The sequence below is a fragment of the Falco biarmicus genome, chromosome 11 (genome assembly GCF_023638135.1).
Source record: "Falco biarmicus isolate bFalBia1 chromosome 11, bFalBia1.pri, whole genome shotgun sequence".
In the NCBI taxonomy this organism is placed as follows: Eukaryota; Metazoa; Chordata; class Aves; order Falconiformes; family Falconidae; genus Falco; species Falco biarmicus.
The window spans coordinates 13,134,299-13,158,438 of NC_079298.1; the positions used below are offsets into that span (position 1 = coordinate 13,134,299).

Genomic DNA, 24,140 nt, shown 5'->3' on the forward strand with positions numbered 1-24,140 from the left:
TCTGGGGTAGAGCAAGGCAACAGTTTTGCAGCCTATGAGGACATAAAATGACTCTAAAGCAGAGAGGAGGAAGCACAGTCCTTGTTAAAAGCACCCATTACATTTCACCTGAAGGTGCAGGAGGATGCAGGGAAGGAAACTGCTGCTACTTCACCCGCACAGGGGTTTGAATTAACCTTCATCTGGTGGCAAATGCTTTGTGGTCTCTGGGGTATTTTCAAGGCTCAGACTGTACCATTCCAGCAGAAGACGGTGCTTGCACCATCCCTGTGCTGCCAGCACTGCTCTGGTTCGGGAAGACAGGATAAACCTCTGCCCTTCCCACCACTTCTCTTGCCAGCAAGCCTCAGGTTTAGCTTGCAGCGTGCTGAGCTATGGTGAGGCCCTGGCAGCAGTATCTGAGCCAAAGTAGACCAACCCTTCTGCCTTCCCTCATCTCCTTGTCACCAGGAGGTGAGAAACAGGCAGGAATAATCCATTAAACCAGTCTGCCGCGACTGGTTGTTCTTGTGCTGTTACTTGCAAGATGTGGTTGCCCCCGTGGGAAGTTGGCCACCAATTACAGCAGATACTGCACAAATCCTGATCTCTGTGCAGCGCAAGGCTAGTAATTTCATGTAGCATTTAATGCCAGCCAGGGAATCGTCCTTCCCGATGCAAACACAGCTCTACCATCTACGAGCTCCCCTCCAGCAGGGCCTGAGCTTGTGCTAACACTGCTGTTCACATTTGGGTCTCAGGAGTGGCCAGGAGTCTCCAGCCTGCCCCCAAAATCTCTCATCATTTTAGCACGTTTGGCTGGCAGCACTGTGGATTCAACCCCCCCTCCCTCCTCCACCCCTCCAACTATAAAAGCCTGTTGTGGCCTACATTCAGCTGTCGGATATCACGTTATCATGGCTCGGCAAAGAGGAAACCAAGCAGTTTGGCACAAATGGCTTTTCTGTGTTTAGCCTCTTCCAGCACGGGTCCATTCGGCTCCTCCTAAAGCACATGGAAGTGCTCAAAACTTCAATATTTAATCTTGCCTTGAAATGCAAATTGTCAGATCCAAGGAAATTAAAGCGAGCGAATGCACGGCCATCAACGCAGTGATGTTGGGGAAGCAGCAGATGCTGTGCTCACTTCTTGCCTTTCAGCCTTAGCATGGGGCACCAGGACCCTTTTTTGAGCACTGTGTCCCCTGCTCAAGCATTGTCATTGTCACCATTATTTTACTTCAGCATTTGAATGTAGCTTTTCCTGACTTGGGGTGATCTGGTGCTCAGCCAGACCTTGAGCATCCCTGAGTGCTCAGTGTGCTCCTGGTTTTGTTTCTGTTCTCTGAGGGCACTGCTGTGATGCTCAGCATCTCTCCCCTCAGCATGCACATGCACACGACTGCTCACTCCTACTGCAAGGCAGGCAGTGTGGTAGGAAAGGGAGCGCCCCATGCATGCGTGTTGGGAGCCAAGTAATCCTGGATATAAGCACAGTTTTGAGAAATAAAAACACATTAATATTCTGATCTCTCAAGGCATTATCCTACTGCTTACCATTACACACAATCCTTTGCCTTAAATTGCATCTTTGATTAAAGCAGCAATGAGAGAAACCAGAGCTAATAACAAAATGTATTCTGCTTTAAATCACTAAAGTGAAAACATCAATAAGCTGTAACCATCACTGCCGCCATGAAAATGAAGGCAACCACCATGGGAAACAGCAAGGATGAAATCCACTTTGCCAGCATAAAAGCCAAGTAATTAGGTCTTATGTGGGTGGAACTTATAATGAGGTGCAGGAAGGGGGAAAATGAATTGCAACCCGAGCCTGCCTCCAACACCCCCACCCCCCCCAGCCCCCGCCAGAGCTGGTAATCTTAAGTTTGGGAGCAGCAGTAGGGACAGCAGCCCCATTTCTCTGCTCTGCAGGGTCTGCAAAGCAGTGTCCACATCTCCACCTGCACCCACCGCCCAACCCTTGTGGGGCTGCCCTGCACACCTTCGGTGGGCAGCGGGTGGCTTGTACCCACAGTACCAACTTAAATTTCACTGGGGGAGAGGGGGGTGCTTCCATGGATGGCATTTCACTTTGAGCAAGCTTGAGCTGATGCATTGTATCAGTCCAAGAAATTTAATTTAAAAATTAGAAGAAGGAGTTTTATCTGGTTATCATGGATTAATCAGAGTTTGTGGATGGGGATATAAAATTAATTTATATGCATGAAGTTATTTGAATCAAAGCTGCCTGTCCCTCAAGAAGCTCTATTAACTAGAGCAGCGCTGCTCTCCATTGCTTGCCGTGGAAGTTGTGATACATCAGCAAACTTCAGAACCTCAGCACCCAGCTCTTTCCACATACTCTTACATTGTAGTTTCTCAGTTATTCAATGTTGCAGTCAACCTCCGGTTCCCCCTAAGCCAGGAGTATGTTTTCAGGAGCTGTCTACCTAGTGCTAGAGCGGGAGAAATTATTCATAACTTACTTTTCCATGCTTTAAAGTGCAAATAAAGCCGACAACTTCAGTGCTGGGTTTTCTAACATTCCCTGACATCTCCACAGCAGATCGAGGTGCTCATCTGTCCTTGTGCCTGCGACACTGGTTGGAAGTCTGCAAAAAGGGCTTTTTAATTTCTCAACAGCTGTCATTCCGCCTTTCTTTAAGGATGCTTCGCCATGCTAAGACCGAGGCTGCCTGCCGAGCTGGCTGCATTTCTGCCTCCCACCAGTGCTTGTGGGCTGCGGGCTGTGGCTGGCCATAGCGATGTGGCTGGCAGGCAGACTGAGGTTCAGTTTCGGGTGTGTTCGCAGCTCAGTTTTATCCCAAAGCTTGTGAGAGGCAGCCATCCCGTTTGGTGCCTTTTCCTCTGCTCCCCCCCCCCCCCCCAGCCCCGGTTACGTTGCTAGAAAGAGCTCTGGGTTTCCCTGGGGTCACACTCTAGGCAGCGGGCAGTTACGAGACCCCCTGGAACGCTCAGGTATGATGTGGAGTACACGGCAGGCAGCTGCCAGGGCCCTGCGGAGGGAAGGCAGGGGAGGAGAGCCCATGTTTCTGGCAGCAGCAGCAGGGCAGACGGCTGAGAGGGGGTGCGGCGGGGCCGGCCAGCCCAGGTCTCAGCCGGGGGTGCGGACAGCGGCTCCCACCTGCCAAGGGCCTCCTGGGCCCGGCCCGCGGTCCTCTCTCACAGACCCCAGCCCCAAAGGGGTGCCGGCCCTGGCTGGAGGGTAGCAGGTACACCCGGCGCTGCGGGGCACCGGCCCAGGGGGCCGCACCCCGCCGAGGGGGCAGCGGGCGCTCCCCGGCAGCGGCGCCGGGGCCGGCTGTGGCGGCGGGCGCACGGCACAGCCCGGGGCTGCCCCGGCCGGGCGGCGGGGCCGGGGGTGCCCGCGCGCCCCCTCAGCCCCGTCCCCCCTCTCCGCCTCAGCGCTCGCCTTTCTTTGTCCCGCTTAGTAACTGGGGCTCCCAGCCAATCGCCATCGAGCCGGCCGGCTTCGCCGCCAGCTGATTGGGTGCGCTGGCCGGAGCCCTCTGCCAATCCCGGCGCTCGCTGCTCCCTCAGACAAAGACAGCAGCTCTGGCAACTGGGCTCGGCGCCCCCCGCCCCCCGCGCGTGCTCCGCGGCAGCAGCCCCTTGGCGACAGGCCAGCCGAGGGACCTACCACCTCCCCTGCTCTCCTCAGAGCGGGGGGGAGGGTGTCACTGGCAAAAGGCGGCTAGAGAGGCGGCCGCAGGGGCGAAAGACAGCCGGGTAAAAGTCAGGAAAGCGGCGAAACAGTTTTTGGGTTTGTGCCAAGCTTGCTTTCTGGGCTTGTCTCTCTGGCGTGAAGAGGACGTTTTCCCCCTTCTGCATTTTTTTTTTCGGCCACCCCCCTCCTCTGCTTCGTGGAAGCGCCCGCTCGCACAGGCCCCCCCCCCCCCCCCCCGGACTTCCTCGAAGGAGTTAAAAAGCCGGCGCGAAGCCCCGCCCACGGGGCCCCTCCCGCGCGGCTCCGGGGGGCGTGGCCTCGTCCTCGGCAAGAGGCGGTTGGCGACGGTTGGGCCCCTCAGAGCCTCTTAAAATGAAACCTAGCGGGGCCGGCCGCGCCGCAGAGAGCCCGGGGCTGCGACCTGCCGGAGCCGCCCGGGGCCGCCGCCTGCGCCGCGCAGGGCTGCCAGCTGGGCACGGCGGGCGACGGCCAGCGCTGAGCTGAACCGAACCGAGCCGAGCCGGCGGGGACTGCGGGCCGAGCGGCCCCCAGCGCTGCCCGCCCTGCTTGGGCTCCGCGCCCGCCGTTATTGTTGCCCGCCGCCCCCTCCTTTCTACTCCGCCGGCGGAAAGAATTCATCCAGAGACCGAGATCTCCCCTTTTTATCCGCTTCTTCCCACCCAACCCCTCTCTTCTGGGGGGGGGGGATTTTGTTTTGCTTGCAGCCCGGTGTTTTAAAAATACCCCGAAAATGGCGATTTTTAGAGAGAATTCAGGAAGGTGGCTTTTCTGTGGAAAGGTGTCTTTTTAAACAAAAAGAAGCACTCTCTATTATATGTATATAACTACCTGTCTTAGTTCCTGCAGGGCAGCCGCTGAGGTGGCTTGTGGGCTTTTTTTAATTAAGTTTAATTCCGCGATTTTTAATTCCCCCCCTTTTTTTTTACCCCCCCCCCCAGAAGTGTTATTTCAAAGCGGGGTGGATTCTTCTCGCCTTCCCCTCTCCCCCATTTTTTTTTTGTTTGTTTTTAAACCCCCCCCCCCCCCCTCCTCAATTAAAAGCCGGGAAAGCCAGTCGCTTCTTTATAAACCTGCCGGGACCGGGCTGTCGCGATGTACAACACGGTGTGGGATATGGACCGCGATGACACGGACTGGAGGGAAGTGATGATGCCCTATTCCACTGAGCTGATATTTTACATTGAGATGGACCCTCCAGGTAGGGAGCCGGAGCCTGTCCCCCTGCCTGCGCCGGGTCGGGGCCCTTCATCCCTGCCCTCTCCCCTGCCCTCCCTGCAGGCTTTCCCCGTTTGAAAAAGGAGGGGGAATCTGCAGAGGGGGAGGGGGGCGGAAAAAAATATCTCTACTTAAACTTTGTGTAAACTTTCCAGGGACTTGGACCTGCTGCATCCTGGGCGAAAGTATTTTAATACTGGTTTTTGAGGAGGGGTGGGGGGGAGAGAACTGCAATTTATGGTGCCTTTTGGGAGGTGGAAAGAGGCAGGAGGAGGAGAGCTGCTCGCACCCCCTCTCCCAAGTCTGTCTCTTTTTTTTTTTTTTTTTTTTTTAAAAAAAAGCCTTTATTGAAAACTGTATATTTCGGCTGTATTCATTTCTGGAGGAGCGTTTTTATTAGCCTCTTCACCTGTGTGCCTTTATGTGCCTGTAACACTTTGATGGCAGTGATTTACCTACCTTCATTCAGCTCCAGTTTAATCGCTTTTACAGTCTCCGAGACCCTTTTTTTGCCAGCTTTCTTCCAGCATTGACAGATGAGGTGTGTGTTGTCGCTGGGTTTTGGTGCTGGGGGGATAAGACTTGGGAACAGGCTGGAATCCATCCCTGGAGGCACTGTTACTTTGATAGCGTGCTTAATAACCTTGTTCAAAAGGGTTTGGTGCAACTCTTTTTTTTTTTTTTTTATTATATTATTATTCCGCCCCCCCCCGGGATTACTAGTGCTGAAAACAGAAATGCGTTCTCTCACTTGCCTGAAGTTTTTAGATGGGACAGAAAGTTTCTTTTGTGTCCAAAGCGTGAGGGAAGGCTTACAAAGCAAAAAGGTTGCGTCTTTCTTTGGTAATGAATTAACATAAATGGGTACTGGTGAAACCATATTTATACCTGTAAGTGCCTAACAGGCTGAGAGCAGTAAGGTAATTGAAGGGTCTTTATGTTCTTGGGTCTCTGATCTATACAGCCAGAAGGTAGATTAAAATACACACAAAAAATATTAGCTTGCAGAGAAATTGATAGCAAGTAAGTACTTCTAAGTAGTATCTTCTGTGTGGCATGTACTGTTAGACTTTCAAAATGTGCTTTTCAGTCTGCTGGAATCATGGCTTGTATCTCCAAGTGTGGTTTATAGTCTCTTTGTTTCAGCACAGTGAGCTTCCCCCCCCCCCCCCCCCCCCCCCCCCCCCCCAGGTATGTGGTACTTTAATTAAGGAGGAGGTGATCATCCTGAGATTTTTGGATCTCAAGGACCTGTACTCACTTCCTCTGGTAACTGTGATGCTTTAAAAATTGGACAGATCTCTCAGACGCACAGTACTGGCCACTACTCATTAAATTCTTGCATAGCTGACACTACCTATTTTTAGATGTTACTTCTGACTGAAATGTTACACTTTCAGATCTTTCTGTGAATTTCAAAGGATATCTTTTTTGTAAATACTTTTGATCTTGACTACTCATGATGTTACTATTTCTATTTGCTTGTATCAAGTGAACAAAAACCGGAGTTCCTTTGTAGGTGACTTAAAACAATTGGTGTGGGGTGGTTTTATTAGAAAAAATAATGCCCCTTGCATGGTTTAGTGTGAGTAGGCTGCTAGAAGGGGCTGGCCTGACTGAACTGGTCAGAAAATGACTTTCCAGTATTTCTGCAGGAATTCAGCCATGCAGCCTTACAAAGTTTACGTTAAGGAGGAGTGCTTCTGTCATTAATAATGCCAGTATTTCCATCATTGAAGCCCTGTTGTCAGGTGTCAAGGCTCTGCATGGTCCATGCTGATCCCTGAAGTGTTCAGTAACTGTATCTTTCATATTTTTAAGCTAGAAAAGCCAGAGCTGGAAATTATGCATGGGATGATCCCCATGTATATGTCCTGGTTTTGTAGAACTATAACTTTTACATTTCAGGAGGAGGGAGGGGAAGAGAGAGAGAGAGTGTGTGGCTGTGGTGGTCTGCTTTTTCCTCCTCCAGAGGTGAGGTGGGAAAGCATTTTCTGGACTGGGATGATAGGTCATCCCTAAGGGGAGTGCAGAGGAATTTATTTGGAAGGTTTAAACGCTCGGCATGCCTTGAGATAAAGTCACTGCATTTGCACCCGGTAACAACCACAACTCCATTTGGCCCACTTCCAACAAAAATTTGTGAAGGTTTTCAGTATAGCATTCCCCCGCACAGCGGATGGAGTTCCTGAGCAGCTGAATGGTGGCAATATGTTTTCTCAGCAGCATGCAAACTAACAATATGCAGTGAGTGTCCCCACTGCCAAAGGAGGCAGCACGGTCTTTTGTTCACAGAACTTGTGTGAAGAGATCCCTGGTTGGTTTTTATGCTGCAGCACTGGGCACCAAGTGATACCAGGAGCCAAGAGTCTCAAATCATGCATGATTGCTCATGATTCCATTTTAGTGTGTCTAAACTTCAGGCAGAAGACAAAAGCAAGGTGAACATAATGTGCCGTGTCACCCGTAACCTGTAAGTCAAGGGTGGGGATACTGTTTCTTGTTAAGGGCCAGCAGACCTTTAATTTATCTTGGCAGGCTGTCTTAATACCCACCTTAGCGTTGCCCAGTAATAATGCAGAAATAAAATCCTGTGATGGCAGGCAGCCTGCAGTGCAGCTGTAGCTTCTGTCAGGCATTAGTGCACCTGCACCAGCTTATCAGTGTGCTTGTGTTTTCTGTCCGGGCTTGTAGGTGTAAATGGATGGCAGGTCCTGCAGCCCCTCCGCTAGAAGGCTTGCTCAAAAGTTCAAAAATAATAATGAAGTTGATGCCCCTCTCACACATTAGTTTTTCCCAACTCCAGCAGAGAGGGGTCAGGTAACAGGGGACTGCAAGCTTTCTGCTAGCTTTTAATCCATCCTAAACATAGTAGTAGGAGAGTTTTCCTAAATAGAGCAGCATAACTTGGGATTCGGTTCTGCTAGCTTTGCAAAGCATGCCTTAGAGCAGTACAACTAATACAGGAGCAACAGTGGTGACAACCAGCAGGGTGACTCCTGTTACCTAATGCTTTTTCCTTTTGCTTGCATGTATAAATGCATAATGAAATGTATCACTGGCATAAAGTAGTATCTGTACATGCAAATATAATACTAGGTGCTCTAAGACAAAACTAGAGCCATCAGTTGCATATGGCTAACATATTAGCTTCTAAACTTTATAATCAAGGTTAATGTAGAGTATTATGGCCATAACAGCATTATATGCTGGTTCTGGCATTAGGAAACACTGTTTGGGGTTCACTCACTTGTTTGTTCTTGTGGGTCTTGCTAGCTGAAAAGACAAGGAAATAGGTTACTAGATTGAGTTCAGTTTTTATTTAACAACATCTGTTCAGGTCTGCAAAAACTTGTTACTGCCAGAAGTTAAGTTTTTGAACAGGGGATGTTGGATTGACTGCAAAAGATACTAGAGTACAGTTATGTATCACCTCGCTTCTAATTAGTAAGACTGAATAATGTCTTTCCCTCTGTAGATCTGGGATATATTACCAGTTGTTTTGATAAAATGTGTAATCACTGAATACATTTTGTCACAGTTGGATGAAAATCAGTAAGAGTGTTCCACTGGGATTTCAGATACAGATGTCAGCAAAGATATTTGGCTCAAATACAAATTAGAGGTTAGTTTCATTTGTGTGGGTTATGAAGAAAACCCCAAGTTTAAAGTAGGCTTACTAATGCAGAATGGGCTCTCGCTGTTTAGGAGCAGATAACAGAATAAGCATTTGTCCTAAAGCTATATGAAAGCTCCCTTTTTGAAGCCTGTTAGGTCCAAATATGACTGTCCACATTTATAACTTGGGCCAGCTGTCTTTTTCAAGACTATTACTTTTCCTTGCCTGATGTGGTGAGACTGGCTGTAACAATGCTGTTGCTGTAAAATCTTTTGATAATGAAGGGGGGGCAGCAGTAATCTGTAGGCTGCTTAGTCTGCTTTGCAAAAGCAGCACTGCCATTGTATAAGTGAGACAAGTATTCGAGGGAAAAAGTGTATTTATTCATTATAGTTTCTATTTTCTTCCCATATATAATTTGACAACCCTTGTTTTAGGGGAGCAATACTATAATTGTAATTTGGAAAACATAGGGTTCTGATCTCAAGGGCAGTGTTTGCTCGGGTACCAGTTGTGCTGTATCATTATCAATGTTATAGTGGAAACTGAATGTGGCTTCTCAAATGGGGTTTGTGGTATGCAATAGGCAGATGTAGGTGAACACTGCATGTCTATGCCTGACTAGTTTTCCAGTGGGAGACCAGATGCAAATTGTAATAGCGTTGTCAGTATTGTCCTTCAGCTTATCTGAGCTGACTCCAGAAGCTTATCAAGGAAAAGTTCTGCTCTTACACGTCTTTAAACAAACAAAAATCCACTGCATGTAATCAGGACAGCAGCACTGTAGCAGCAACTGTCTTGGTTGCAAATTTAAGTCTTGCTGAAAGTCATGTTTAATAAAAAAAAAAATAAAAATCAGGTGGTGGGGGTTGAGAGTTTCCTTATTACAGAAGGGAAGTTTGTTTAGGCTGTTTTGGGGTAGAGCAGGTAATAAATAAGGCTCAGTCACTTGTATTCCGCATATCCTGGAAAATGGTTTGAATTGAAGTCTCATGTCCTGTGGGGACAGTGATGTGAAATGCTTATATTCTGTTCTTGTTACACCTAGATTTCTCTACTGGCCTTGTCATTTAATGACTGCTGTGACCATTTTTTTATTTCTATGATTGCATTTTCAGGCTTGCTTTTGCATTCTTTGCTTTTGGTTTTCATTTTGATGGTTCTAACTGTTAAAGAATATCACTCATCAGCTTTCAATTAAATAAGTGAACACAAAAAAATAGCATCATTAATATAAAGTGAAATGATGTTTTGCTTGAGATGGGAGAGCCTGCATTAAAAGGCTGACATTTTTGTTTACCAGTAGGCTTTCAGATGATGTAGAAATAGTTAGGGAGGGAAAGCTTGCTGAAGGGAGTTCAGCTCTGTGTTCTGTAAAGCTGTAGGTTTATGCAAACTAAAACATGGGAGAACATTCTGAGAAGAAACCAAGCTCTTCACCATGTGTTTCAAGGCAAAACCTGCAGCAAATGTTATTTCTGCAATTGTTGTTCCAGACAATTGTGTATTGCACAATGCCTATACCTGACAGGAATTAATCACTGTATTGCTTTCTTCTACCTCACCTGTTTAAAAGGAGAAGACTCTTCTCAGAGTTTCCTTTGGGAAGTATTGTTCTCCCAAGGAGCAGACTTGACTTCTGTGTTTGCCATTGCCTGCACGGTATCTTATTCCAGAATGAAGCTATTAGGGCTTATCTTTGCTCTATAGCTTGGGAAAACAGAGGTATAGCTGGTCATACACATCTGTGCCCAGAACTAAAAGGAGCTGGGTGCCTTACATCATCTCATGTTGGTTGTTCAGTGAGTCACTTTTTTGGGCAGAGAACTAGGGAGCACTGGAAACAGCAGCATATCGTATATTTTTATCAGCATTCCCTGTATGTCTTAAAGCTTAGGCTTTGTTATTGTCAAAAAAACCTGTTAGCTGTGTTGAAACAGGTTGCTGTAAAACTTTGGCCCCATTAAAGCAATAGGTGTGTTTTAGCTTGATTTTTAGAAACTCGTTTTCGTAAAGTAGGTTGCTGAGTAATGCTTAAAAGAACAGTCTCTGCTCGTGTACTAAATGCCCCTATGGAAATGTATCAGAATTCCTTTTTTTCTTCTGCTTTTTATCTCATTTCTTCTGACAGGTTAAAATCTGCACAATAGCTAAGTAAGCAAGAATTTGCTTCTCCATAGTCTAAACTGCAGCGTATGAGCTGATGCTGGGTCCCCGAACAATGTGAGTGGATGTTACCTCTTTAGAAGAGATTTTCATTGTCCTTGATCTTTGCTGTTTCCTGCACTCAATAGACAAAAATTTTGCAAGGTTTCAGTGACTATATTCCATTACCTTAAGTTCTTCTAGCTCTTCTGAAGAAAAAGTAGCTGTATACAGGGAGTTTTATAAGAATTTGTACAGTTTAAAGAAGAAAAGTGCCTGTTAGAGCCCTTTCCAAAAAGGACCCCAGCTGCCCTGCTGGACACCGACCAGCTGCCTGGTGAATCCTGATGCCAAAGCACAATGTGCTCTGAAGCTTTCCTGTGGCTGAACAGGGTCTATGTTCTTCTCTGGCTTTGAGTCCGGTGGCACACTTCAGATGGCTACCTTCCATCCAGTTCTCTTTGAAAAAGGAGGTTAAATACTTCAGCTGCTTCAACCTGTGACTGCTTCCAATGCTCACCCAGACTCTCTCCCAGTTTTTGTGAACTGGAAAAATGTTATTTTAATGATAGTTCATAGGAATGTTACTTCTAAAATCAAATATCCCTGAAGCTGACACATGGTTACTTAGGGAGGGCTTGAAAAACATCGTGTTTCTTAGCACAAAGATTTGTGGGTTTTGGACAAATCAGAAAATCATCAGTGTCCCCTTCATCTTGTTTGTTCTTTCACTGCAGAATAACTTGAGTTTTGGTTTGGTGTTGCTTTGGGACTCTTGTACTTTAGGTCAGTTTTTGCCTTCCAAACATAAGCCTCCCATTTCCTTTTATTAGCTACTGCTTACTCTGATACTTTTTTTTTTTCCCATGAAAGAAAAATTCCACATAAGCCATTTTTTCCAGGGTTTTTACCTTCTGTAGCCTTACCCTAAATTTCAGCCTCTGTAGTACCCAAGATCTGATGCTACACGTGATCATCTCCTTCTGAAGGAATTCTCTCCTTCCTTGCATGCCTCCCCTGACCTCTACCCCCCAAAAAAAGCCCCCAGCCCTCAACAACAAAACCAGAGCTGCAGCAACAGAGCTAGAGAAAAATTGCTGTAAAGAGGGAACACAGCCCACTGGGTTTGTTTTTCTTTGAGTGTGGCCAGTAGGGCTTACATTCTAACACCTGCCCCAGGAAAATGTTTTAGAGGTGAGTTGAATGAGAAGTTCATTGGGAATACCATGTATGTAAGCTCTGTTGTCTGTCAGAACCTAAATTCGTACATTGCAATTAAATTTCCCAGGCTGTCAGTACTCATGCTGCACTGCCCTGTATAGTGATCTCGAGGACTGTATGGGAATTTAGATTGTTGGCCCTCCGAGGAGCTGCTCCCAAATTTCAGATTAGAAGTCTTTGGTGTTTGTGGCATCTTTACTCTGATTCATCTCCTCTTTCCAAAAGTAGTCTCTTGAAGGGGTATGAGGAAGCTTGAGTCAATGAGAGAAATGTTTAGGATCCTTTTCATTTCAAAGGGTACAGTACAGTCTCACTGGTAAATTTTGGGACAGTGAAAGAAGTGAAACTGCTGCTATAAAGTGGATTTCATTAAAATATTTTGAAGATCACAGTGTACTTGAGTGAGGAGATTGATTCGATTTCTTTTGTTACACCTCGAGATCTCAGCATGAGCAGTGGCTGTGCAGCCTGAGCCTAGCTAGACTACTCCATGCCTGCTGTGAATCTGCTTCTTTTGAGGGCACTGCGTAGGATTGCATGGGCTGGGACTTCTGCCTTGGTGCAACTTCCTTCAAGGTTATTAGAAAAGATGTGGTGTGATGAAACATGTTTTCCTCTGAATACCTTTCTACCTTCAAATTTTTTTCTGGAGTGTTGATTTGAAATGCACCTTTTTGATCTTGATTTAGATGGCTCTGTTAGCAATTTAGGTGGTGTTGAAATATCTCTACTTTGATAACTAGAAAATAGTTTGACATAGTGCAAGGACAGGTACTGTGTGAGGAGCAATTTTACATACTGCTCTGAAAGATCAGAGCTAAGTGGTAAGCCAAAATAGCATGCTGCTTAGAGCAGCAATAGTCACATGTATTTACAGCTGTATTAATTTTTTTAAGCAGGCTCTTGTGCACCGAACTTCTCAGTAGTACCGATTATTTCTGTGAATTGGTTCTCCTAAGAGTTTTGTACTTGACACCTGGATGGATGGTTAGCCTTAGAAATATCTGGGGATAACGGCCCTGGGCTGTTTTTATTTTAAATGGCTTTTTCTTTTGGCTTTCGTAGGTCTCCTAGCCGTAGTGTGTCACTGCTCTGGCCTGACTTCATTCTCTATCTTTTACAATGAAAAGCTGGTTCTTTGTTCTCGATTGCTGTAGCTCTGTGCTTATGCTAAATTTTGCGTTTTCCCTACTCTTATCCAAAAATCTATTCCCATGTACTGACCAAAGAACATTTTTTAATAGCTGTTTGAAAACTATGTCTGTGGAGGGGTAGAAAACCTGCTGTGGTATTTCTTCTGTGAAGGCAGATGAGGAACTGCTTTAGTTCAAAAACAAAAAGGAGAATGATCTTGCTCCTTGCATTTTACATTTGTCATATTGTCTTCTAGACCCAACATTGGATACTGTAGAGTACAGTTCTTACTGAATATTTCAGATTTTAATGGACAATGGAATGTCTGCTATGGACTTTCATGCAAAGGGTTGGTAAAAGCCTGGGCCTAATGGCTAGGAGGTAAAGCTATTCCTTCTTGAAGTGAGCTGAGCACGTGATCCTGGGTATTGACAATCTGAGTGATGAAACATGGCAAAAGTTCTATAAATGTACACAGCTTATTATAGTGTGCAAATTATGCTTGGTAGGTAAGAGGCCTTATCCTTTCTATCCTCCTCATGTTAACTTTGGGACAGTTACCTCAACCCTGTTGATTGTGGAACCTCTGACACTGCTGTAGCTTGCAGTTGTTACGCTGTGGTCTGGGTTGAAAGCAAAACTTGTTCATCAAGCAGTGAAAATATTTGGGAAGTTGAGGGGTTTTGGCTTTGCAACTTCATGCAAAGGATGGAATTACTTTATAATACAGTAGTCAAAGATCCCAGTGTCATCTGTCTGACAGCAAGCATCTTCCATTTCTTCCATCTCAGCCCATACATCTCAGCCTTGCAAAGTAGTGAGGGGTGCTTGTGAAATGCCCAGAAGAAGCCTGAATTTGAGCCAGCTGCCCCTTCACACACTCTTGTTGTCCACCATTCTGCAGGTGTCTCATAGCAGGTAATCTTTAACCTGTGCAGGAGCTGTGGATGTTTGTGAAGAACAGAGTGTCGCAGAAATCTGGCAGGCTGCAGGAGGTGAAACAGTGGTTGGGAGGTGTGCGAGAGGACTGGATAGCTGGGGAGTTTTCAAACAAAACAGATCTTTATCAAAAAAAGCCAATTAATCAAAACTGAAATATTTCTGAAAGGTGTTGGTTTTTATGAAAGTTCATGGAAACACAAGCAAAGCTATAATGGGAGTGTTTTCATTGGAAGTCTGCCTGGCTTTGTGCCAACTTGTCTGCTGTTTTCTGTAATGAGATATTGAAAGACTTCAATTCTTTGAATGTCTTGCTCTTTGGCACCTCGCCTGTTTTGGGGGAGGAGAGCGAAAATGTGAGCATGCCTGAGGTTCTGTGGCCAGCAATAATGCGATTGAGTAGCTTCCTTCACCATCCCTCGAGGAGTTCTCAGTGCGTGTTAGCTGCCCTTTGAGGAAGGGCAGCTTCGAAGGGCACTGGCGCTCAGTACTTTGTGAAAGGGGTCTTGGCAAGAGAACTGAGGAGCTGAGATGTGGAGCTGCCAAGATAATTTACCTGGCAGCGGCGGGGAGTGAACTGCTGTCAGCAGGTGCGCACGACCCTCCTCTTTGTCAGCTGGAAAATCTCTGCAAAAGCGTGGTGCCTTACTGCTCTGACTTGCACATGTAGTACACAATTTCATGGAAATGGTGCGCAAAAAGCACCTTTGTTCAGCATATGCTTTGTTCTCAGGTATCTTGAGGGCATCTTGTGCAGCAGTGACAAGTACAGGACTGTTGAGGGAGGGAAAGATTTTGAGGCTTTGCCTTAAAAGTGTTCAAGAAATTGACGAAAGTGTTTGAGAAATTGAATAAGACTACAGAGAGCAGTTAAAAGATTGGGGAGTTTTTTTATTTTTGCAAAAAACTAGCCTACATTTTCATTCCAAGTCTTCATCTATACCTCCAAAGGGAAAACCCTTCTGTCCTTAAGGACTGTCATTAAAATGTTAGCTGGCCTAACTGTGGATTACTTGCATGTTTCCATAGTAATGACACTTTCTAGAGCTTTATATTACAGTTTGTAGGGTATCTACTGTACGTCAGCCTTTTTGAAGCTGGGTAACTATTTCAGAAATCCTCAGATCTGTTTTTTGCTTGTTACAACGTGGAGGCAGAGTAGATTCAAAGCATCAGAAAGAAGGCTAGTAGACAAGCTCATGGAAGTGCTGAGTGACTTGAAATTGACTTTATCAGAGTGCTTGGTAGTTGTGATTATTTGTAACAGTAAAATAGAGTTAATGCTGCATTTAAACCTGCTATGCTTTTAAGTATCTGGCCTGCAGCTTTTGGAAAATACTGGAAGAAAAGTTATGGAGCCAGTCTTAGACTAAGTGGCATCTGCCTTAAAACTGTGAATTAGAGTTTAATTAACTGGCGTGTTTATCTTGTATGCAAATACTGTGGCCAGAGATGACACGGGCTGCTTGACTGAATGCTGTGTGGGATGGGGCACTTAGAGACCCAAGGCATTCTTCTTTTTTTGCTCCTCTTGAGTTATTGCTGTTGAAAACCCTCACACATAGGGCTCGGTGGCTCTTAGATCATGTAAACTTTAGACGTTTTTGAATCAAAACCTGACTGGGAAAATATCTCATGGAAGCCACAGTGTACTTTGAAGTTAAATTAGGGATTAATATAGCCTACTATTTTCTACAAGGAACTTTAATTAAAAAAAAAATTAAAAATACAACAGTGCTAAACTTGCCGGCTTTCTTGGTTGTCTTGATGTTGGAGGTGGTTTGAATTTCGGGGATTCAAGTCAGTTAAATCTTGAACAGTCTTTTTAAAAAGCAATTTTATGCAGTCAAAGCATCCAAACATTACCTTAGGAAAGCTTAGTCAATAGACTTTTCTCTCTAAGGACCTGCGCTACAGCTCTGCGGAGAAGCTGGGCTGAAGCTACCTGCCGGAGCCAGCACAGCATCCTTCTGGGCCCTGACGTCAGCAACATCTGATGGCAGCCCTGGCCCACATTGGCTGCCGTTGCCTCCGCTCGGTCACCAGCTCTTTTTTTATTTCCCTCCTAAGTGACTTTGATCTGGGATTGGGATTTAGCTCAAGCCAGGCTGCTTGGGGAAGCTAGAAAGAGGAGGCTAGAATTGCTAAAGAAAGAAAAAGGAGATATCTACTAGTGGATGAGGGAGAGCCAGTCTGCTCTCATTGCTGCATGCCAGGCAGTCACTGAGGGCTGAACCTGGTGCTGGGAACGCACTGATGTGGGATTGGAAGGGTCCAGCTGAGCTGTTGCCCTTTGAGTTTTGGAAAGATCTGTGCCATAAAGCTGTCCCGGAGGCATGGTAGGGGAAGGATTCTTGTGTATCTGGTGCTAACAGCAAGTTTATTAGAATGGATAGATCCATTGTGCTGTTAATCACTTATGATCAATGTTCTCTCTGTCCCAGGAAGAAGGAGGCAAGAAGCAATCAGGATTGTTAGCTCTAATCAGAGCTTGTTTTGAGAGAAAGTAAGATTGCGCCTGTGGCTAAATCAGAATTGGATACAGTGATATGGAAACAAACACGGCTGCTCTTGAAAGCATTTCTGTTGATTTCAAGCCAGCCTTATTTTACTTTACTGTAGGATTTTGGCTTCCTATAATGTTTGTCAAAAAAGGTATATAAAGCTGGATTTTTTTTAAAAAAATTAATCAAAATCTGTAGACTCTTCAAGGCTCTCTGTAGCTTCTTGTAGAAACATCATAGGATTTCTCCTAGCAGGGCAGTTAGTGCTGCCTAGGTAGTTGTAAAACCTATTCTAGGATGCCTCTTCTAGCAACCCATTGGGCCAGTATTATGAGAGCAGTAGTAGGGTGGATGCTGCTCTGTTAGAATAGACTTGCCATGCTATTGCAAACTGCTCCCCCTGTATTGTCGCAGGTTCTGGGCCGTAGGGTTTAAACTACCTCTGTGCTCAGTTTTCCATTTGTACAGTGGGCTGCGAGGGTAGCCAAGAAACACAGAAATGGATGGGCATGTTGGTCTGCTGGGTAAAGCAATAGCAAAGGCCTGGTTCTGTATCAAATACAGGGAAAATCTATTATGGCTCAAAGTACTGAAAGTAAAGAATTGGATCCTTAGCTCACTGGAAACAGGATCCACCCTTGCAAATACTTTTGTATTTTTAAAATGTGCAAGCCATTAAAAAGCATTTTTCAAAAGTCTATTGTGAAGAGGACTAGCTTCCATGAGTCAGGTTTTACAGGAACTGGTCCAAGCCTTATTCTCCCTGGAAGAATTTCTTTCCAATTTTCTCATGCAGAATGAAGTTCTGCAGACAACCCCCCTGATTGTGAGAACTGATACCTGCCTATTGAGGGAAAGAAGGAGAAACCCCCACCTGTAGTGAGGACACTTGGTGTAATGTCTAGTGCTCTGTGTCCATACGCCAAACTCCTGTTCCTTACTTCTCTGGTCTTTGTTAGTTTGCTTTTCTGTGCCCAGTGCTTTGGAGTGAGCCCTAACAAAGCTGCTAAATAATTCCACAGTATATAAAGGAGCAAGATGTAATCTTACAAGGAGGGCTAGAGAACTATTCAAGTGCTCTAGAGAATACTTAAAAACCTCTTCTGGAAAGCCCCTATTACCAGCGTAAAACAGGCTTTTACACTGTATAATGCCTTGAAGTTTTTGGTATGTCCAAGCCTTAACTTGCAGGACCCAGTGAAATAATTTCCAGTGCCTGCATAGTTTTCTGTATAGTTTTCTCCATGCTGTTGTATGCTTTTTACATGAATCTTCATGCGCTTGTTGATGACTTTGGAATCTACAAAAGATACTGGAGTAGATCAGAACATCTTCAGGGTTTCTGAACTCAGATTTGCTACTATTTGCAGACACTGAGGAGGCTGGGAGCCACTGTGTCTGTCCTGTCGCTTGCTTAGAGTACGTGGGGTGGCACAGCCTCAGATGGGAGGTGGGGAGGATCCGCAGACATTTTCTAATTTGGTAACTCTGACTGGGGGAGATGGAACAGCGCAGGGCATGGTAAATACAATTAACTCTACAGGCTTAGCCTGGATATATGCTCCTCTGACCCTGCAAAAGTAGGGTGGGAGTTCTAAGCAAAGTAGGGTTAGAACAGTGGCTGACTCAATGGTGCTTTGTACAAATACTTAGGCGCTATACAAACAACTGTAGTAGTTGGGCTAGGAATAACTAAAGCTTCCTAAGCAGGAAGCTACTGCGCTGAATCCAAAGGTTTTCACCTTCCTTTTATAACAAGACCTGTTATTGCCTCACAAGATATGTGCACACCTGAAAGTTCCCAGTTCACCCCATAAAAAGAACCTGTATGTTATGGTTTAATGCTCAGTCCCGCAGAATGAATGCTGCTATCTGAATCAGGTGTTTGGTCAGCAACCCCAGGGTGCAAACGTCTGGGTCAAGGTTCAGATTTAGTTTAGATTGGCTCGATTAAAGTATCTACTGGTTTGTCTGAGAACAGTGAAGTTACTGTGTTGGATATTCAACATGAAATGGTATTTGGAACTGCAGTTGGAACACTGTTTTCTCTTCTTTAATGTGGGAGGTGTGGCTCGGAGGTGAGTAGATGGATGGTGCCAAGTAGCACACCTCTTAGTGTTAAACCATTCGGCACTGGAGCTAGAGATCAAAATCTTCTTTCTGCTTCCTTTATTTGTATTTCTGCTTGTACACTGGGATCGTGTGTGTCTGAAAAGATGGCTGTTGTCAGTGTGTCGGGCCTGCTTGCTGATGCTTGTGTAATCTGATGGCTAGGGCAGAGGGCTGGGAGCACAGATGTTCGGGGTCTGACTTGAAAATGTGCTAGCAGCAAATCAATGTGTGTCGCTGCTTTCTTACTCTGAATTCAAATGGGACCTGTCCCGGTAAAACACAGTCTCATGAAATGCCTAAAAAATGCTCAGTTTCAATGGTAGTGTTTTTGATGAAGTGTTCAGCCTCTGCAAAGCAGGGGACAGCATTGAAGACATCTTTCTTGAAGAAAATAGTGTAATGCGTTTCTGGTGACAGACGAGTCTCTACCAATACATGAGCATGCCTGTGGCTGCTGAATTACTCCTGATATAGGGCTTACATTCAAGACCATGATGAAGTTGTTTGAGCAAAACTGACCAAATAAAGAGCTTCAGTGCATTGTATGCCCTTACATTGTGTAACCTATTTTGAGAACAGAAGTAAAAGCCTATTTGCCTTGAATTCAGACTAGGGGCATTCTGAGCAGGTATGCACTAGGCCTACAAATGTGCAGTTCTGCCTGTCTTTCAGGGATTTGTAGCATCCCCTTTCCTGTGGTAAACACTTTATTTATGTAAAGTGGTACAGGCACTCTAATAATGACCTAATAGCCCCTTTCTCCTTCCTTTGTACCCTTATGTCCTGTAGTGGTTGGAAATTATGGCTTTTGCTCCTAACAGGAGCCTAAATGACAAATCTAGTATGAAACATGAGCCTTGGGTCTATGATGGGTATACCACTGCCCAGCCACCACTAGTAGCATTTTTCCCTCCGAAGAGGAGTTCACCCATTTGCTCATACGGGTTGGTATAAGGACTGGTGACACCTGAGCAACTGGAGTTTCACCGGAGTGGTGCAGAGTGCTCTCCAGGCTGTTGCTTTCGAACACAATACACTTTTGTAACTTGTCTGGAGGTTTAGGCGGTGATTGTCCTTGTAGTCATGACTGAGCCAGTCTTCCTTTTAACAAAAACTCATGTTTCCTCATACTCCTTCCCTTTCCGCTCCCTCAAGCACGTTTGGTTTGAGTACTAGGAAATCTGGAATCACAGTGCAGCTGTTGACTTAAAAATTCTTTAAAAATTACGAATTCCATTTTATTTGAGAGAACTTGAAATCCAGGTTCAAGATGCGTGTTTTCTTTTGCTTCTTCACTGTCATGTTTCATTAATGATTTAGTGATTAATTTTCCCCGTTGACCTTTTTTTTTTTTTAATTTGTTCTTCGTTTTCAGCTCTTCCTCCAAAGCCCCCCAAACCAATGACGCCAGTCAATACAAATGGAATAAAGGACAATTCCAGCTTCTCTCTGCAAGAAGCAGAGTGGTACTGGGGGGACATCTCAAGGTAAGAATACTAGTAAAATATATTAATTGAAATATGTTAATATGTGTTATTAAAAATAGAATAAGCCTGTTAGAATTCAAGAGAAAAAGAACATGCCCATTTCAGGCAGCACCTTACAGGAGGGTGATTGATGTTTCAGGACCGTACTTGGCAAAGCACCAAAGTTATTCAACTGGATTCAGGACTTGTGTTTAAGTTGGTACTGTTCTGGTGCAGATATTGCCAGTCTTGGTACACAGTTATTTTGAGTTTCTAAATTTCTGCAGATACACAGTGTCTTTAAAAAGAAAAAACTATTTTGCTCAAAAGAAATGTGTTTCTGAATGTGCTAGCTAATCAGGTTTTGTAAGCGTATGATGCTGGGATGCATGCAGTTCAGCAAAAATTCAGTAGGAGGCTTGCTCAGAATAAGAGTTGCGTTCTTAATTTTGGCTTCTTCAGTGTTTGGTTAAAATTGTATCTGTATTAATTTATTTTACATGGTGATACAAAAATAGCTCTTACAAATGCTATCCATCACCAGTTATACTGAGCAGCTGGTACAGACACGTACCAAATTAAGTTTTACCTCTCAAGGAAACCCTTTTCTATGAACTTAATAAAATAGATGGCTTGGGTTAGATTCAGCAAATGAAGTGCCAGTTCTATCATGCAATTAAGTATATAAAAACTGAAGTGTCCAGTCATCTTAAGGCACTTCTGAAGAGTTTAGGATTGTAAGGGGAAGCGTGAACATGCTGAGAGTGTGATCAGGAATTGCTCAAACTTGTGCACGTAATATTTTGAAACACTTTGTGAAATAGAGGCAAGAAAACAGTGTTTGCCACAGTAGTTCATTGAAGTTCTGAGAAGGGAAATAAAAGTTTTCGTATCTTTATTGTACCACCCTTATCTTTATAAAGCAAACCCACATAGATCTTGCTTTTGAAGGGCCTTGGCAATGATATTTTTTCTGTTAATTCTAAATTGAAGCAAAGTGGCAAAACCTGATCACAAAACCCACTAGACAGGGTTTGTTTAAAACTGTTTGATACTGATATCAGTTTGACTGTGGATTTGTTCCTCAGTTAACAATGCACATGATGGCAGGAGCTAATGCAGTACAAATCATACTGCAGTGGCTTTATTGGGTTAAAATGTGATATATACACATGTAAAGATGGAATTGTTTATGACCCTAATTTGACAGCCAGCAGGTATGGACTGCAGTGGGCTGTCAGGGCAGGAGTCATGTTCTTCAGTCAAGAACTTGTGCTGAAAATTTTGTCACAAGCTCCAGGATGCAACTTAGAGGCATAAACCCAGGCCCTTAGATCATACCTATCCATTCAAAAAGGTGGTGGCCATTTGAATTAAGCGGGTGCAGCCTGTAAAGTGTTCTGAGAGGATTAAGCAGATAGGCATATGATGCTTAATAGGAGTCAGTTTTACTAACAGAATGGTTTTCAGGTAGCTAGATCAAAACTTAAGCTATTTTGTAAGAATGCTTTTGTTCCTTAGTATTTGATCAAAAAAGCCACTGTTGATTTTTCTTTGTAAGATTCAAGTAGGCTTCCTGCCTCACTCAGATAATTTTGAGGCTACCTGATAAACTTCAGTTTACAAATGATTGTATTAAAATGTGCTTGGTGCTTCTGAGAACTTGTGAGGGAGCTGTTATAAAGTGAGATATGTAATCTGGGTGAAATGGTCAAACCTGGCAAGACCCTTAACTCTTCAGCTGAAATAATTTTCTTAATGCTTACAGGTGCTCACTTTCACTGAAAGATTTCTTGATGTAGCTTAAAGCTCTGGACTCTGAGTATCCTTTTGCTTCAGTTGTAAATAAGGAAAAGTTGCACTGAAGCTAGCAAGGTTGTAGTGGTTTAAAACTACTGTAAATAAGCTCAGAGTTAAGCCGATAATCAGTCTCTTGAGACTAAAACTGTGCTAAACTCTACGGACACCTTTGGACTATGATGCTAGAGACCATTTCTTAAGAGGTCAGGACTGGCTTCTCAAAGGGCACCCATTTTCAGTGTGGACCTTAAAACCGGAGCAGATTACAGGGAAAGGTTGTGAGACTGAGACACAGCTGCTCCGGTTGCTTAAACAGAGAATTCTTCCTGAATGGCAGTTGATTGCAGCTGCTAGTTTTTAGTATAACGATGCAAGTTCTGACTTGCTTTAGATGGACTAAAAGACTGGAGAGCCTGAGCGTGAAGGAAGGTTGCCTCATATTTTGAAGACTGAACTCCTTATGCATGTTGGTGTTACTGGCCCCAGTATTGACACCTGTGACAAAGATGATCATGCCTTTAATGCTTCTAATTCTGCCTTCCCTTCCATTCTCCAGGGAAGAAGTAAATGACAAATTACGAGACATGCCAGATGGAACATTCCTGGTGCGTGATGCATCAACCAAGATGCAGGGAGACTACACTCTGACATTACGGTAAGTGTTGAGCAGTTGTAGTCCATGCAGTAAAACCCTGACTAACTAGTTGGTATACTATTGACAGCAGTGGCTGTGTAAAGGTGATGTGGCTCAAGTTGAGAGATGTTCCCAAAGGTACTGCAGATCACAGAATGAGCAAATAAATAGCCAGGTCTGATAGTTCTGTTCTGTGCATTGAATCATGTCCCTCAACTCTACTGTAAGGACCTCTGTAGATTAGATGGGACTCGGGGAGGAGAGCCACTCAGCAGTGCTTCATTGTTTCAGACCTGCTAAAGTAAAAGGTACTTACAAACTAAGGTGTTGATTAATGGGAGCATATCAAATATCTTACCAGCACGCTGCTCTGGAGAATTGAATGCGGTGCCTTTGTAAAAAGGGTATCTTCCACTTTCTGATCCAAAATTTAGGAAATATTGAATTGGAGCCGTGCTCCTTTCTTCATTAAAATTGCCTGCAAGGGGCAGACTTCCCAGAGCTGCCCCAGCTCTATCTGCTGCAGTTAGGCAGCAGACCTCATGTGACTAGCTGCTGGTGCCTTGCCCAGCCTGTCCAGCCGCCTGGCTCTACCAGGCTCCCAAGAGTGGTTGTTAAGAGGCAAATGAGTGAGGCACATAAGCCACAGCCTCTGTAGCACACCTTTGGGAGTTACTATGATATGGTAGATATTTGATCTTGCCATGATTTTCTGTTGTCTTAATGGCAGGTTTGACCCCAAGGGTGTAGTTTAAATTCTGCTTTGACTTCTCCCTTGAAGTTCCCAGCTTGTGCACTTAAGGTTTGGCATATTTGGTTATTTTGCTGAATGCAGATGTCTTTAGGAATGAAGATTGGGAGTGCAGGAAGGATGGGATATTGTCTAAACAGTCTGTAGGTGAAAAAAGGAAGAAATAAGTGCCATGTTTGTGGAAACCACTAGAATGTATAAATCTGGATAATGTAAAGTCCTAAACTTACAACTGTCTTGTAATCCTCAAAGGATTTTGTTTAGGTTTGTGTATCCTGTATTAGCATCCATAACTCAGAAGACTTGTTAATGGCTGTATAAACGTATACTCAGTTATATACTATCAGTGACCCCAAATTGCAGGAAATTGTGGCTTTGGGTTTTTATATGGTTCCTTTATTCAGCCTTCAGCATCCTCCTTTTCTCTTGCAAAACTTCTGGCAAAGCTAGGTATTAAATACTGTAAGCTGCCTCCAGAAGGAATGCAAAGGAAGAGATTTACTTTGGGCTTTGCTCCTGTTCAAATAATATCTGATGATAATTCTGTGTGTATTGACTCTTAAACTACCTAATATCTGCTAGTATCACATGAAGGTGTACAGTGTCAAAGCCACTTGCACAGGAATTTCACTGGTGTCTTTCTTAGCTGCAGTAGTGTTGAAGAGGGATAGGAGGTACACGGTAAAACCTCTAAATGACTGTACCACTTTACAGGAAGGGTGGCAACAATAAATTGATAAAGATCTATCATCGGGATGGAAAATACGGCTTTTCTGATCCACTGACATTTAATTCAGTTGTGGAACTGATTAACCACTACCGCAATGAGTCTCTTGCTCAGTATAACCCGAAGCTTGATGTGAAGTTGATGTATCCAGTGTCCCGGTACCAGCAGGTATGATCTTCATCA

General features: G+C 44.5%; 1 protein-coding gene across 2 annotated transcripts in view; it reads left to right on the plus strand.

Annotated features, from left to right (window-relative positions):
* PIK3R3 (phosphoinositide-3-kinase regulatory subunit 3) overlaps nucleotides 1-24,140 on the plus strand; it is an 82,098-nt gene that overhangs the window by 44,732 nt on the left and 13,226 nt on the right. The window contains exons 1-4 of one of the 2 annotated variants that reach the window (XM_056356301.1): nucleotides 3,994-4,888; nucleotides 19,955-20,066; nucleotides 22,402-22,500; nucleotides 23,945-24,125. In XM_056356301.1, the coding sequence (XP_056212276.1) occupies nucleotides 4,783-4,888; nucleotides 19,955-20,066; nucleotides 22,402-22,500; nucleotides 23,945-24,125 (498 nt within the window). In that variant the 5' untranslated portion in view covers nucleotides 3,994-4,782. Of the gene's footprint in view, nucleotides 1-3,993; nucleotides 4,889-19,954; nucleotides 20,067-22,401; nucleotides 22,501-23,944; nucleotides 24,126-24,140 lie in introns of those variants that run through there. The other variant, XM_056356300.1, reaches the window with a different exon arrangement.